This window comes from Fistularia commersonii, chromosome 16, assembly GCF_037954325.1.
Source record: "Fistularia commersonii isolate RoL2024-O1a breed Wild chromosome 16, RoL_Fcom_v1.0, whole genome shotgun sequence".
NCBI lineage: Eukaryota > Metazoa > Chordata > Actinopteri > Syngnathiformes > Fistulariidae > Fistularia > Fistularia commersonii.
In genome coordinates, this window is record NC_141299.1 from 11100167 (window position 1) to 11116141 (window position 15975).

Sequence of the window (15975 nt, forward strand, 5' to 3'; positions counted from 1 at the left end):
AATTTTTTGCAACGCAAAATGTTTCACTTTAAATTTGCAAAAAAAGGGAGGTTATACTCAATATTCAAGACAGGGGCCAACCGGAACAAAGGGAGTTGAAAAACATGACAGCGAACACTGTTAGCTAATACTAAGCTTTTGTTCAAATGAACAATTGAAAGGGTTTCTCTGGAACACTCACTATGCCACTGCAAAAAAAAACACCACCAGCAAGAGACAGCGGAATTTTTTGTGCTAAAATCTGATTTTTTTTTTTGGGAGTTAATTACAGAATTCTCATTAAAACCCCAAGTAACTGTGGGATCCTCTGGATCTTGGCAAATGGATCAAGGGTGTTTTTTTACAGAATGTTTTCCTCCATGGGAAAGGCTTCATAAATGACTGTCAACTTTGCAACTCCTATTATGGCCATTTGTGATTTGTCTGGGAAAAATTTGTAGCAGACAGATCCTAGCTTTCCAGTAGTATTTCATTGAGAATGACAAAAACATACTATATACAGCATGTACACACAGTACAATGGGTCTCTGTCTTTTCATGGACTTATTTAGGATATATTGTCTTTTCTCTTCTATCAAGTTTCACAGCAGGTGACACCCATATTGCAATATTACTGTCACCTTGCCTATTCTAGACTAGTGCTCATCAAATAGTCATCATATCCCCTAACCACTGTCTCCATATCCCAATACATTTTAAAAAAAATCCTCAATCTTCCTTCTCTGCAGTTGTGTTACAATGTTATTAGTTTACACTTGTCCTGTCTGTCACAATAATATTTTCCACTGCCCCACTCCAGATAGTTGACATAGACCTGTTGGTTGTTTCCTGTTGGCCTTCCACACTGTGACATCACAGCTTCCTCATCACAGATTCCTCTGTGTGACATCACAAAGTCACCTTGCATCAGGTAGGGGTCAACAGACACCCTATCAGTGACACTGACATAGGTGACATCACAGCTATGATATTGACAGTGCGGATCATATCTCTTTGTCCCTCAGATGGATAGAGAGACAGACAGACAGACAAGCAAATACATGTGGAAACACATGTACCCAAACAAACGTGATTTTGTGGATTTATAAAAAATTAATCTTGAACTATTAGTCAGAACAGTTTATTGTGTATGGTAAACCCTTGGCAGAAAAAGCATATGTATACCCTTCGTTGGTATGAACATTTCAGGTGATATGATGAAGAAGCCATCATTCAGTTGCAGCACAATGTAAAAGGGCTACAATTACAAGGACAGGGTTTTTTTACTGGTTCCACATCAGGGAACAAGCGGAGAACCAGAAACCTTTACTGTTGATGATGATATGATCAGTGATGATAGTATGAGTTTCAGAGGAAACTACCTGCTGCATTATGTAGAAAGACTACGTTGGACACAAACTAGCTGTCTGGATGAGAAAAAACAAAATTAATTTCATCTACAGAAATGAAGAGATAAATGTCTCTGTATTGAATCATAATCTATTTTTAATTTATTTATTTATTTAAATAAGTAAATTAATTCATTTAATTTATTTAATTTTTAAGTTATTGAATTTATTGAATTTATTTAATCTATATTTAATTTATTAGGATGTTTGATGATTGACTATTTATATGACAATTACATTTATATACATATTTAAAATGTATATAGGAGCAAGTAAACCTTAAAAATAGTTTTCATCATCCAACCCCACTAACAGCCAGCCCATGCACCTACCCAAAGCCCCCCCACACACACACTTTTTGTCTCTGTTTACAAAAGCTATTAACAGCCGAAGAGAAGCAAATAACCGGACTTACTACCACAGTAAGGCCAGGCCCACGTCTGCCACTGCTTGGCTGACGCTGCCCGCTTTGAAGCTCTTCCAGTATGCACCGAGTAGAAAGTTTGTCTTTTTTAAACTAATCAGGAGTGATTATAAATGTGACAGGATACATTTGTCACTGTTCACCTAAAATGATCAGTTCCTTCGTCAAACCTCTCCCACCACATCCTCTGATTTGAGTTTTAGGAGGTGGATGCTGCCACTACACTGTCTGATTTGTAAAACTGTAGAAATCAAGGAATAGTAGTGTCACAAGATGTTCATTCTTGCACTTATGCAGAGGACACCTGTGTGTGAAAACTCAAAGCATTTGTGTAATGAACTTACCACTAAATCCCAGTTATTAAGCTCTAACAGAGTAATTGCCTCTGCAATGTTGTCTATTCCAGTGCAAGCCTGCGAAAAAGTAAAAACAAGACAGAATGAAGTCAATGGCTTGTGGCGTGCAGCAGCAGTTAGACAGATATGAAGACGATTCAGAATATTAAACTACATGCCATAAAATACACAAATGACAATACACAATTTATTGATAAGGGTATAAAGCATTGGCTGTTTTTTGAGGCACTGGAACTTTTCAGAATACAATTCATGGTCAGCAATGAACCCCTTAACGCAGTACTACAGAAATGAAATTAAAATGTAATGCAATGTTAAGACTTAAAAGTCAAAACTGTTGCAGCACAACGACTGTGAATCTTTATAAGTATTGATAAACATATGCAAATGGAAGATTTAGAGAATACTACAGCTTGGACATAAAAAAAACAAACTGTCATATACTGTATATCAAATAAAGAGTGGATCATGGTCACATTCTTCTCTGTTATATTAAGAATTGGTACTCTTTCACTGGTAAATGAAGTAGGTGATCAGTTCTTTTTTTCTCAGAATAAAGGGCATACGTCTGCAATAGGACCATGTGATAACTTGAATTCTTAGTTTCATTTTTATTGTCCTGTGTAGAGTAACTTTAGGGAGTACAATGTACGGGGGGAGCCGAGTTGTTTTTGACTACTTTCTGCTTATAAATAACAATGTTAAGTTGCAATGTTAAGTTGCCTTCTTAAAAAGGAAATCTCAATAACATGAATAGCAATAGAAAGTGTGACACTGCTGCGAGTATTGTAGGATTCTTGGGAGTTTAGAATTTTCTCTTATGTTCTTTTTTCAACTTGTCATGTACCCTAGGTGCTAACCATTATACGAACAGACTTTTCCAGCAAACTAAAGTTAGTTTCACAAGATAAAGTTGAGTCAAAACCCGGCACAAAAGGTTGAAAAGTAACTACAAGCAAGCACAAAGAATATTTATAGCAGGACTAGATTAGCCTTTTTAGCTATGTGCAAGTTGGTTTACCAGGCAGATATGAGCTGGCGACACAATATACTTGACGACGATTTAGAAACCATTGCGTAAATATGTTGACAGGTCATGTCAGCGGCGTGACTCCACTTTGAGCTAAAGTCAACTGATGTAAACAGGGTGTTGCTGCCAAGCAGTCTAGTAGTCATCATTAAACAAAAATTTGCCCAAGTGTTTACATCGGCATCGTCGGCCAGCGATGCTGAGTTAGCGAGCTAGTGCGCTAATAACAGCCGTCAGCATCAGTTAGCAAGCTGTCAGTTTGTTAGCTCACCATGCTAACCCCAGGCACCATAGCACAGGTTGGATATGCTATTTACGATGCCGCTCACATCGAGTGTGTCGTTGCTGACAGTTAGCCAAGGCAAAAGAACAACGGCAAACTGGTGGAGGCAACAATTTGGACATACAAAAGAGACAGACCTGAAAGTCAGCCAGAATCATTTCTCTATCCATGTTGCTATCGCTGCTTTCGGAGGCCATGGCAATGACTGGCTAAATGCAATTCTTCTTCCACTCGCACTCGTCGCTTTCTCTCTTCACAGAGGGACACGATTACTACTAAAATGCTTCGCTATGACGTGACGGCGACTGAGACGTCAGCAAAATGAAAATAATTAACTTTGTCGGGAATTAAAGGCTCCAGACAGTCATTCTACAAAGTAACGATACAGTGCTCAGCTATCTCATATTATTGTCTTGCACTTTACGACTGACGTAAACCGAGGGCGACTGGTGTAAAAGCGTCCAGCGACGTAAAGTACAAACGTCTGTCTGTCAACATGTTGAAGCCTACGAAACTCCGTGTTAGACTTCTGTGTGAGGAACAAAAGATCGGGAAAAATACAATAATTAAAGGGGAAAATGTACTTATTTCCTCCCTAGAATCTTATATCATTCGACATTCTGGAGAAAGTGCGCCCCGCGGAATACAGAGCGGCTGCGAGGCTGTAAACTGGGGTCTACAGTATAGTCACCGTTGAATATGGATCTGCTTAAATTAAACAATACACAATACATATTGGTTGCTTTTAAGCACATATAACAAATGCGTTTTGGTTTTTTTTTTTTGTTTTTTTTGTAATTTTATTCTGTTATTTGCTGATAGATCAACCGCCAAAAAAGTTGAAATAACTGATGATTACATCTCGTCACCGTGCAGGATGAGAAGCTGAACACAAGAGGGTGCCATCCCATAATGCAGAGGGAAGCTGAAAGCGCTTGGTCATAGCGGATGATGTTTTTTTTTTTTTTTTTTTTTTTGTTTTTTTTTTGCTGGATATGGCGATTACAGATAAAACATCGAACGCATGATCGGTGGGAGGGTTTTTCTATACGAGCGGGTAAATGGTGCGGATCGCTATCACCGGGATGAAGATGGAGGAAAGGCGCACACGTTCTGCTGAGCTTGCTTGTCGGAGCATCTTCTGCTTTTATTTTTAACAGCCCCGCCCACATCTGACACTACATCATGTTTTTGGGTCATACTTTTTGGCGGACTCGCTGCAGGGTGTTGGGCGATCGGGAGCGCGGACGTCTCAACGGAGGAGAGACGCCCGGTCCGGTCCGGTCCGGTCCGGTTTGGCGCGGCGTAGCGGCGTTACGCGGCGCGGCGCGGCGCACTGATGCGGCACCGGTTTGGGGTTTCTTTCCGGGGGATCGCCTTCAGAGTCGGGGCTGTTTGTGAACATGACACCGAATCTTAGGGTGCGATCCGTTTGCTCGACGTGTCACCCGGTGTGTGTGTTTATGTGTGTGTTTATGTGTGTGCGTGCTCGACGGGGAGGAGGTTGGAGAGACGCGGCATACTCTTACTATTTTAAAAAATGAGCGGGAAGGGAACGTGACATCGCATCGTAATCTGCGCAGACGCAGCCATCGATTGCCTATCTTTTATTATTTATTTTATTTGGATTTTTTTTCCTCCTCCCCCAGAACCCCATCATAGTTTTTCAGCGAGGATAACGCAAAAAGGGACGCATTTACCCCCCCCCCCCAATATAATATAATCCAACGTGCGTGATGTGATCACCACATCAGCAGTTTATTCGGCTGCGGGAATCGCGTTTATGTAAACGCGCGGTTAAAAATATATCTATATAATAAAACTCGACTATTTAAAAAGAAATAAATAATGTATTGCTGTCACAGACTTGCTGTGAACAGGCATCCTATATATCTGCCAAAGGCGAGGCTGCATGATTATTATGGGCTGCAGTCAGCAGAGGAAGCCGTGAGTGTGTGTATGTATGTGTGTGTGTGCGCGCGCGGGCGTGTGTGTATGCGTCCTTGGTCATGATTGCTGCAGCTCTATCATTGCACGGTAACAGTAGCAGGTGTCCACTAATCCCCGTGAACCGACAGCAGCTATATTGCGCGCAATCTTGCAACTATAGCTGTTTGGTGCGTTTCCATTCCATGCCCACGGTATGCTGCGAGCACCGGATGGGGGGGCAGGGGGGGGCGCTGCGGGGGGGCTGGGGGGGGTTGTATGTCGCGCAAGCTTATAGTCACATGGTGCTTTTCACCTCCCGCCACCTCCATTCTTATTCTTTATTCCCTTCTAGTAAGGAATAACCCCGTGCGTAATAGCCGCTGCGGCGCACAACCACAGCTCGGGGCAAATGTTTGGAGTGAAATGGTGGATCGGTGACGTTGTGGGAGTCCGCAATCGTTGCCTCACTGAGCCTTTTTTTCTATAAGTATTTTTTTTAATATCCATCTCCAGAGCAGCTCGGGCGGTTGTAAACAGTTGGAGGGCTTAAAGCTTGTAGGTTGAGCCTGTGTGATGTAATTGTGATGGGGAGGTGGAGCAAGACAAGACTGACTCTAGTCTGGGTTATTTGTAATTCTTAGCCAGTCGAATTTTTTGTGGCTCCATTCTGTTGGTATTTTTTATATATATATATATATATATATACATATATATATATATTAGAATGGCTGACATTTCACTGGCTGACAAGCTCTGCAATGCCTCTGCCAGGGGAGATCTCCCTGAAGTTACATTTTTGCTACAACAAAATGGAGCACATGTAAATGGATATAATAGGTACATGCGGACTGCACTACAGGTAGGCATGATCAGCTCTCAGAAATGATTTGGCTTCACTATATATTTCCTCTCTGCGTGTGTTTTTGTCAAATATCACAACCCTTTGACCTCTTCCACATGCTATGCTACTAATGTGTTTGCTGTAAAGTGATTTGAGGCCAAATCCTGTTTATTTTGGCCTTAAATACATGCTGACCTTTTTCGTTTAGTTTTAATAACACAGCTAAATAAACTAAAAGTGTAAACTGATGCAAATCCTCGAATGGGAAAACATTGAGGACATAGCAGTGTCGAGGTGTTCCTCTGCCCAAAGCACAATTTAAAAAAAAAGCATTTAGGTGCCAATGTTGTGCCCTCACAATGTTTTTTTTTTAAACGAGCAAATTATTTCAAATAAAATTGTCCGGATATGCAGTTAAACAATAATAAAAATGTTATTTGCATAACATAAGAAGTGGAAGTGGTGTGTGAGGTGGTAAAACAAGCATTAAGATGGAGTCTGTCTGAAAATGGTGACTAGGCGAATGAGTTACAATTTATGGCCTTGTCCCCCTCGTCTGCCAAAATCTGCATTTTCTACGATGCTCCGAATTTTTTAAGCAACATAGCAAGAGGAGGTTGACAGAAAATATAAGGTTCACTGCATTTCCATTTGTCAGCACTTGGCAGTGTCCTGGTCTAGAGATGAGGCCTGCTCCCTCCGTGGTCAGGTCTCTCAGTGTCCACTGACCAGTACCGTCCTTGCAAAGGTTGACACACAAATTCTGAGAATTGTTTTGTTTTTTTCTGATAAAAATTGTGGTGATGGTGATGAGGAGGAGTAAAATTTTAAGCACTGTGCCTGGGTGTGATTGTTAGTCCATTGGTGTGCCCTCTGCTCCTACTCCAGGTGGTGATGCTTGGGAGCTCCGTCGTCGCCGAGGCCCTCCTGCTGGCAGGCGCGGACGCGAACTTGCCTGACCCGGTGTGCGGCCTCACGGTCACTCATGACGCCGCACGGGAAGGATTCCTAGAAACCGTGCGTGTGCTGGTCAATCACGGCGCAGATGTGAACGCGCCGGACGCACACGGCAACCTGCCCCTGCACCTGGCCGCCATGCAGGGCCACACCGAGGTGGCCCTGCTGCTGATCGGTCGCACCTCGGACCCCCGCAGGGCCAACGCCAACGGCCACTCCGCCGAGGACCTGGCGCGCCTCAACAGGTGGAGACACACCGCGGCGTGCATCGCCGACTACTTGTATACATGTGAGTAGTTAGCACCGTAACACACTAAGTAATCTGGATTAAAACGGAATGCTCCCAAAGATATGGATTCATCCCTGGAGCCTCGCAACACATGAAAACACTCCGTTTTATCCAAAACACACCACTTCATGCACAAGTTCAAATTGCATCGGGCTTTGACTGATATTTTTGTTTTTATTATTGTATCAGTTTAAAGGAAGGGTTTAACAATAAAAAAACAATAGAATAGAATATAACTGTGGATATAGAATAATGGATAATAGAATAGAACATTTAATCGTGCGATATTGGGGAAATTTCAAGAACAAAAGACATCAACAGCAGAACAGTCAAAATCAGGAAATAGCTTTTGGGTGTGTTTTCTGTGTGTGCGTCTGTGTGCATGCACGGGTCTAACATCTGTCCCTAACTAGATAAAAAAATGTATATATATGAATATATGTATGTATGTGTGTGTGTGTGTGTGTGTGTATATATATATATATATATATATATATATACACACACACACACACACACATACACATACATATATATCATAGCCTTTATATATATATATATATATATATAGTTAGATCGATAGATACATACATATACAACACACACACACACACACACACACACACACACACACACACACACACACACACTCACCACACATGTATAAATGGCAATGAAATATAAACAACCCTTTAATATTTATTTTATCCACTGACTTTTGACTCTAGAAACGTTAGAGTTACAGTTAGCACTTAGTCATTGAAATGAATCACTTTCCACCTTTTGAAAATATAACTACGGTCACATTTCAATGTTTTCCAGGCACAGTATTCTGTGTAGTAAAATGTAATAACTAAGCTTACATGTATAACATCAAAAGAATGTCTCAGGTGTAACGTAGATTTTGCTGATTTCTCAAATTATTTTATTAGCAGTACCGAAAGTCTGACCAGGCTCGCCAGTCCATTCCCTTTTTTTGTCCATTGTCATTAATTTCATTTTCAAAAAAAATGTTTGACATGCAGCTTTGGTTTTCTGGTTAAGATTTACTATATTTAAGGTTTGGGATAGAAGGGGTGATGCATGTGTGCTGTGCTTTGCACCTCTTGAATCAGCACTCAGACACACTGTACATTCACAAGTTCACCAGAAAATCCATGCTATCTAATAAATGAGGTTGTCAACTTAAAAAGTGTTCCGAAGGCCAATGTTTGCATCAGATTACATTCGCCACCGCGCTTTGCTCAAGAAAAAAGGATAATTTGAATGCAATTCACAACTTTAAATCCATAATACACACTGACAGCCAATAATATTTAGGTGTTGATGCTAGAGTCATGAAGAAAAGACTAAGAAAAAGGGACATCTTTGTGGGAAGAGTGCTAACTAACTTTCTAGTAATTTAACTTTTAAAGAATTATCTGATCTGGCATCGGCATTTTTATAGTTATCACTAAGTCATATAATCAATTAAGCAGTATTATTGTATTATTGTTTTACAATTGTATTATTGATTCGTTGCGTATTAAGCTGTATGAATATTATCATTGAGTAGATCTGGCCAGAGTTTATGTAATGGACTTTTTTTGAGTGAATTGTAACTAAAATCTTAATTCCTTCAACAATAATCAACAGTCAAGACCCATAACAGGTGCCATTTAAATACTACAATTCACACTCATAGATTCAAGATTCAAGATTTAAGTGTTCATTGTCAAGTGACAGTGTGGAAATCTGTACAATGTGCACTGTAATTCCCTGGACAATGAAGTTCTTACTCTGGGGTCAACTGTATGTTTAGATTTGTATTGATAATAGATAATGAAAGTGTAAACATTATAGGTGTACTTGCAAACTCTTTTCTTTACCAGATGGTTTCGTTTGTTGTTTTTCAATTTCGGAATTAATCATCAAATGAAGGGTGAAGTCAGTTGAAGGTAAACGGTTCCATTTGCTTTCTTTTTTACAAGATGCAGAATTCGTGTGCCCACAACTGAAAAATCGTGGCCTGTTTTATCTGATCTAAAACCTCCACTGACATTTCCAGAAAAAAAAAAGTCAGAGGCTAGATTTCAATTTTAACGTGAGTTCGTTATTCAGATGATATTGCTCAACACCGCGGTATAAAGTTGCGGTGGGCCGCGGTGTGTGACGTCATATAGCCCCACCTTCCGGGTTTTGACCAATCAGGTGGAGAAAATTTACTAAAGGGCATTTCATGTAAATTGCTGTTTTGGTGGCACTAACTGACTTTCGGTTGTCCAAAAACGAAGTGCATTTGATCACTCTTTAACCATTTCCATGGAAATGACATGAACTTCCGGAATCACTGCAGTCACCCGAATATTAGCGTGAAGTTGAAGGAAGTAAATGAACCGGGAACAGGCGTCCCTGCGGTCACGTGTAAATCTCGCGATAGTTCCTTTTTTCCGTTTATTTCAGGAGTCAAACGAATTGTTAAGGAGTGTGGGCCCCCGGGCCTCCACGGCCAGTCTGATGCGTTCATACATCACCACAGCCTATCAGAATTGTAATCTACATTTATATCTTACCCCACTCTTTAGTGCAGATAGAACCTGTCATCCTTTTCATATTCACACTCCTCTGCCTGCACCCCGGCAGTTCCGTGTGTGTCTTTCTCAGAAAGCTCGGACCGCGTTGACCCCGCCGCTCCTGTTTATCTTCGGGGTTGTTCGTGTTTCGATTTTACCCGTCACTGATGGATTGAAATGAAGATTCATTGCATACCCTGCTCCCTGTCTCTCCACCTCCCTTAAACCACCAGATCCGCGCTGATGTTCCCTGGGTGGGACGGAGCCAGCCGGCCTGCCTGCCCGCCTGCCGTCGTCCCTTGGGCCCTGACCCCTGCCGGGATCCGGTGTGACCTGTGTGTACATCTCCTAGAAACTACATCCGTCTTATCTGTTGGTTACTTTTTCGTTGATTTGCTTGTGGTCATGCCTTGTAGTTTTTATTTCAGAGTGTTTAATTTAACCGCAATAAACACCCCGGCGAGCGAGTTTGAGTTTGTTTTCTTATTTCTGACCTATGTGCCCTCCACAGCTGTCCCCCCACCTTTCTCCTCTACTTACCCCCATTAAAATGCATGCTCTCCATCAATTTCTTTTTTTCTGCATTTCTCCTCAACTCCCCTTCAAAGTTTATTTTAAATTCTTGTTTCTGTTTTTTTTTTTTTTGGTTTTACTAACGACGAAAAGTGGGTCACTTTTATTTATTTTTATTATTGATAATCATTATATTATGTTTTTTTTTAAATCATTTTTCTTAGATAGCAGTTTGCAAGTGAGTGCGAGTCAGTCCAAAAACAGCTTCGCCTGCGTGGTGCGTGTGTGTTTTTGTTTGTGTGTGTGAAAGAGAAAGAGCGTGTGTATGTTGTCGGTTGAAACAGGAAGTAACGCGTGGAAAGTCGCCACGCGTCGCGGCCTCGACAAAAATGAAAAAGTTTGAATGAATATATATATATATATATGTATATTTTTCATTCAAACTTTCAGGTTATTTTTTACACCTGTTTGTGTGATCGAGTTATTTTTAAATCCGAGAAACGTACAAACGACACATTGCAGGCTCTTTTATGTGGTTACCATTGTCAAAACACTTCTCCCCAATTTCACAACCCAGGTACACCCCACCTGACTTCCAATTTTTCACGTTTTTCCCGACCCTTCTTTTGTATCCCAGTTGTATTTATGCACAATCGAATAATTCGGTTTATTCTGATAGGGTTTCGAAAGGTCATGGGAAACACACTTCCCGTCACATTTCATCTTTTTATTGGGGTTTTCGTCGTTTCGAAAGCACGCCACACACACTAATAACATAACGCGATGCGCAGTGACGCATCAATATGATACGAAACTGCAAAGTTAAAACGAAAAAACAAAAATGTAAAAGACAGAAAATGAATTGTGCACAAACAAATTATAGGAAGGCCTTAAAAGGGGGGGGGGGGAGGGGGGTCGAGATGCTGGGCTCCTTATCCATGCGGGAGGTGCGGGAGCTGCTACGAAACCACAACGGGATCCCGGCCGTAATCCTTTTCCTGCACGGACAGCCCCTCCCAGCCGGCCCTGCTCTGCGCGGAGATATCGATGACGTCTGGTAAAATATTAAAATATATTCCAAAATGTTAATATAACTTTTTTTAATTATTATTTTTTATTTAAAAGCTGCGCCTCTGCAACGAACGTTTTGTGTGTTTTTTTTTCTCAATATACAGAGGAGGAGGCCCAGGCTGAAAGACGTGGAGCTTCATTATTTGGGACTTCTTCACGGACGAGGTTCAATATGATACGTACAGATAGGTACTGAAAGACACTCGAAAACTCATTATGGGATGGAAGCAGTTGCGTGCAGAGGTCTGGTGATGCCCGGGGCAAATCTTGATTGAATACCCCAAAGACTCCAGTATGACGCTAAATATAATGACAAATGTGAAAAAGGAAAACATTTTGAATAAAAACACACAAGTGAAACAAGAAAAAAAAAATCAGTGTTAGTATAAATCAACCAACTTGATTAAGACATTTTCCCCAAATGTTACCTCATGTCACAAAGCACTTGAACTACTTCACTTTTTAGATCAGCTAAGAGAACTTTTTTCATTGCTTATTAAAGCTTGGTTTGTCAGTCGCTCTTGAGCCATAGAAGACCTCAAATATCTTTTTATTAATTTTAATTTTGAAAATGTACTGCTTGCGACTAAAAATGCGATTGTAAGTAATAACACGTGTGAAACACACCGCGTCGGAAACATCCCACGTATAAATTCCATTAAACAGCGCCCAAAAAGATTTTCAAATAACATAGTTGCACCTAGTTGTAGACTTATTTACTGACCCGAGTAGATAAAAGAAGTTATCTAGATGCATAAAAAGCTGAAGAAAAGACGAGATATGACGTGAGGACACGCAGAAACGGACAGCCAGCTCCGTTTGACGCTTTTGATGGGTTGCGCTTGAGCAGTGCATTATGCGCATGCGCAGGGATGGGTGGGGGTGGAACCATTTTCTCTAGATAGAAGGGGTACGCCAAGAAATAAAGTTAAATAAATAAAAGACTGACAACTTCCTGTGCAGTGTGTTGAGCATCTAAAATGATTTATCATCACAAAAAAATTCAAAATGACTATCTTATTTTCTTTCTCTGATTGAATGCCTCACGTCCAATGCCCGGGGCCGACGCACCCCTCCCCTGCACGCCAATGAATTGGGGGGCGTTTAGTGTGGAGATAAAATGTGAAGCTTTGTGATTACAGGACTGTCTCAGAAAATTAGAATATTCTTTATCTTTATCTTCTGTAATGCAATTTAAGGAAAAAAAAAATTCATGATAGGATTTCTTGAGTTTTTTTAAGATGTAAGCCATAATCAGTAATATTAAAATAATAAAAGGCTTGCAATATTTCAGTTGATTTGTATTGAATCCAGAATGTATGACATTTTTGCTTTTGTAATTGCATTACAGAAGATAAAGAACTTTATCACAATATTCTAATTTTCTGAGACGGTCCTGTATATCAAAGGGAACCTTGATTTGTGAGGGCATCGACTTACAAGTTTTCCCAGATACATGCCGTCGCTCAATCGCCCTGTCCATCAAGAGATGAAGTTGTTGTTGATGAGACACCGTAACCAAGATCATCATCTGCGAGAAGGCACAGCACATTTACGGGGGAATAGGTGAAGCAGATGGCAGCATCTTCGTCTGATCTTCAAGGCAAACACACTTAATAAAACCAGTTTATTTCTTTACACTCTTTTATTATATATTAATTTTTTATACATTATTTGTTATTTTAAAGTACGTGTCATGTTTAGCGTCCGATCGGATGTGTTCAATAGTTACGAGTAGTAGGTAAATAAACCCTTCTTTTACCCACCATCTCGTTCGCTCATCCAAAACATTCACAGCCAGTAGGAAATAACAGAACTATGAAGATTTCTCTCAACAAAACTGCCGGGTTGCTACACTGTTCCCCCCTCACAAAGACCCTGAACTTTTCCATTGCCTCACAAAACGCCACCTATTGACTGTCCAACTTTGGGCTCCAGCCCTTCTTCCTCTTTGGACTGTACACCCACACCAGGTCCCCAGCCAAAAAGTCCCTTCTTTTCTGTCTCACACTTCCTCACGAGCAAAGGCATGAGATGACTCCTCCACGAGCCCGCTGCCGTATTCGGATCCTGGTGGAGCCGCCGGTGTGTCTGGGGGTCTGCCAACATGAGCCCGGCAGGTGTGCATGAGGCGGATTCCTGCACAACTAACCAGTAGGCCAATAAGATGAGGGTTAGCTGCATGTCCCAGTCAAGTTCATGTTCTGCAGTGAGGATGCTGAGTTGTTTTGCCGGGGTTCTGTTAAATCGTTCCACGAACCCATCACTCTGAGGATGCAAAGGAGTATTTCGAGTCCTCGGTCCTCATATGCAGGGAACACCTACATCGCTGTAACCCACACTCTAAAGGTCAGGAGGGCTAGTTCACCGGTCACTTTTCGCAGCTTCACTGTAGTAGGTTCTAACCGTACTCCTGCTGGAACTGTATCAGGCCTTATCAGTGTTGTTGTGGAACCGGTGTCGAGGGTTATGCATGGAGCCCCCGCCAGGCTGATGGCAACGTGGCAAAAATCTCCTACATGGGTCCAGCCAACCACCCTCGCAGACTCTGCGGTGTCATCCGCTTTTGGGGGAAGTGTGTCCGGGCCTATGAGGACGGGGCGTGGTGGGACATAGGGGAAGGGGTCTGCGTCGTCCCTTTTACGCAGACCCTGTTTGGGATAGCGGACACTGATATGGCCAGACTGTCCACACACCCAACAGAGGGTGCCACAGCAGGATGGTCGCAGTGACAACACAGTTCGGTCAACTCTTCCTCCCATGCCGACTTCTCTTGGCCCAGACCTTCCTGTACGGCGTCTCTCACAGCAGGGCTCACAGCAGGGTCACTATGAGCAGATCCTCCCATGACCTCCCTGTAGCTCCATTGCCTCCTGCAGGGTAAGGATGATGCACTAGCTGTGTCTGTATGCCCAGTTCTCTGGGAGTAATGGCACGGATGAACTGGTCCCTGGCCAGCTCGCTCTGCACTCCAGCCTGCGTGTGGACATATGCTCTCTTTGCAAGGGTTTCAACGTCATAAGCCAGCACACGGAGCGCATCCCTGGCCTACATCTGCCCGTTTGACAGCTCCAAGCGCAGAACATCAGGTTGGTCGCCTCGTCCAAAAACGCCGCTGCAGAGCACTAACTAAAGCCCCGCAGTGTCTATTTCGGCTGGGCTAGCATGTTGACGCTTCCTCAGTCAGACTAGGTTTATTGTCGATACTTCAAATTGGACGCGGAACACCTCCCAGTTCGATACACCAGATTATTTCAGCGTCTTGACATGGAGCACCGCCATTCCCAATCCGACCCCGCGTTGCCCCTGGCGACCGTTCTCCCGAGCTTGTCCCGCGGAGCCAAAGCCAGCATCGGCAGCTAGCTTCTTGACTTGTCTCAGCAAAATGCTCCGCATCACGGTCAAATTCTTCCTCACGTCCCCGACGTACCAGCTTAAACATCCGTCCACCATCTCCTCTTTGAATCTCAGACGAGCGACTCTCGCCGCGCCGCCATACCTCAGGTTGAAGAAGCAGTTAGCCGGGTTCGGGCTAACCGCGCAGATCGGCGGAGACAGGCAGATCGAACCCGGGGGCTTTACTTCTGACACCAATATCGCATCCGATCGGATAACGAGCGGTTGGTAAACAAACCCTTGTTTTATTGGAACAGTTACGTCCAAAATCCTGCAATGACAGACGCTCAAAAACCCGTTATCTTCGCGCCTCTCGAACACTCTCGCGTGTCCAAAACGCATTCACTGCCAATGGGAAATAACAGAACTCTGAATATTTGAATATTCCTCTCAACAGTAATGTAGGGAAGAAACAATATTATTTTGAATCACGCAAAAATAAAATAAAATAAAAAAAAAACACAAGGTGGTGAACAGTTTTATAGCGTTTCAATTCATTTCAATCGGGAAATTTAATTTGATATACGAGCGAATCAAGTTACCTTAATCTCATAAGACAAGGTTTCACTCTCAAGTCTCGTCATGAACAATACAGTGAATTTCCTGTTTGTTTTACAAGTAAGTACTCTGTTCCCTTTTCTCTCGTTCCCATGATCATGCTTTCTTCTCAAACGTTCAAAACTGTTGTGATGCCACATTCTGTGTTCAATCATTTTATCATGTAATCTTGTGCTTCTCCAATTCCAAGAATGTCACCTGAGGTCAAGAAGCAGCAAATCCAATGTTTTGAAAGACCTTTTACGATGAAGTCATCGACCATAAAGCATCAGCAGAGCAAAAGATCCCACAGTGGCATTGTGCAAAGGTTTGTAGTATCAAAAAGGAGTTTGCACATTTTGGGCGTAATAGCAGGATTGGTACTGTGTGCTGATACTGTCTGTAGTTA

General features: G+C 42.1%; 2 protein-coding genes and 1 long non-coding RNA gene across 5 annotated transcripts in view; 1 reads left to right on the top strand and 2 right to left on the bottom strand.

Annotated features, from left to right (window-relative positions):
• Window positions 1-3905, bottom strand: part of faf1 (Fas (TNFRSF6) associated factor 1) — a 57032-nt gene extending 53127 nt beyond the window's left edge. For 2 of the 3 annotated variants that reach the window (XM_086161366.1, XM_086161365.1), the window contains exons 1-2: window positions 3619-3905; window positions 2157-2225 (exon numbers count right to left, since the gene is read on the bottom strand). In XM_086161366.1, the coding sequence (XP_086017492.1) occupies window positions 2157-2225; window positions 3619-3678 (129 nt within the window). In that variant the 5' untranslated portion in view covers window positions 3679-3905. The remainder of the gene's footprint in view (window positions 1-2156; window positions 2226-3618) is intronic. The other variant, XM_086161367.1, reaches the window with a different exon arrangement.
• A 1805-nt stretch (window positions 3906-5710) lies between these two features.
• cdkn2c (cyclin-dependent kinase inhibitor 2C (p18, inhibits CDK4)) lies at window positions 5711-10632 on the top strand. The gene is made up of 3 exons (XM_086162095.1): window positions 5711-6269; window positions 7140-7497; window positions 10283-10632. Exons 1-3 carry the CDS (start codon window positions 6135-6137, stop codon window positions 10291-10293), a joined length of 504 nt encoding a protein of 167 aa, XP_086018221.1. The 5' UTR covers window positions 5711-6134; the 3' UTR covers window positions 10294-10632.
• Window positions 10633-11340: 708 nt separating this feature from the next.
• On the bottom strand, window positions 11341-15696 carry LOC147225904 (uncharacterized). Its single transcript, XR_015107283.1, has 4 exons — window positions 15572-15696; window positions 13074-13164; window positions 11817-11933; window positions 11341-11616 (listed from the first exon to the last, which is right to left on the bottom strand). It is a non-coding gene; the product is annotated as an uncharacterized LOC147225904 (long non-coding RNA).
• Between the last annotated feature and the right edge of the window lie 279 nt (window positions 15697-15975).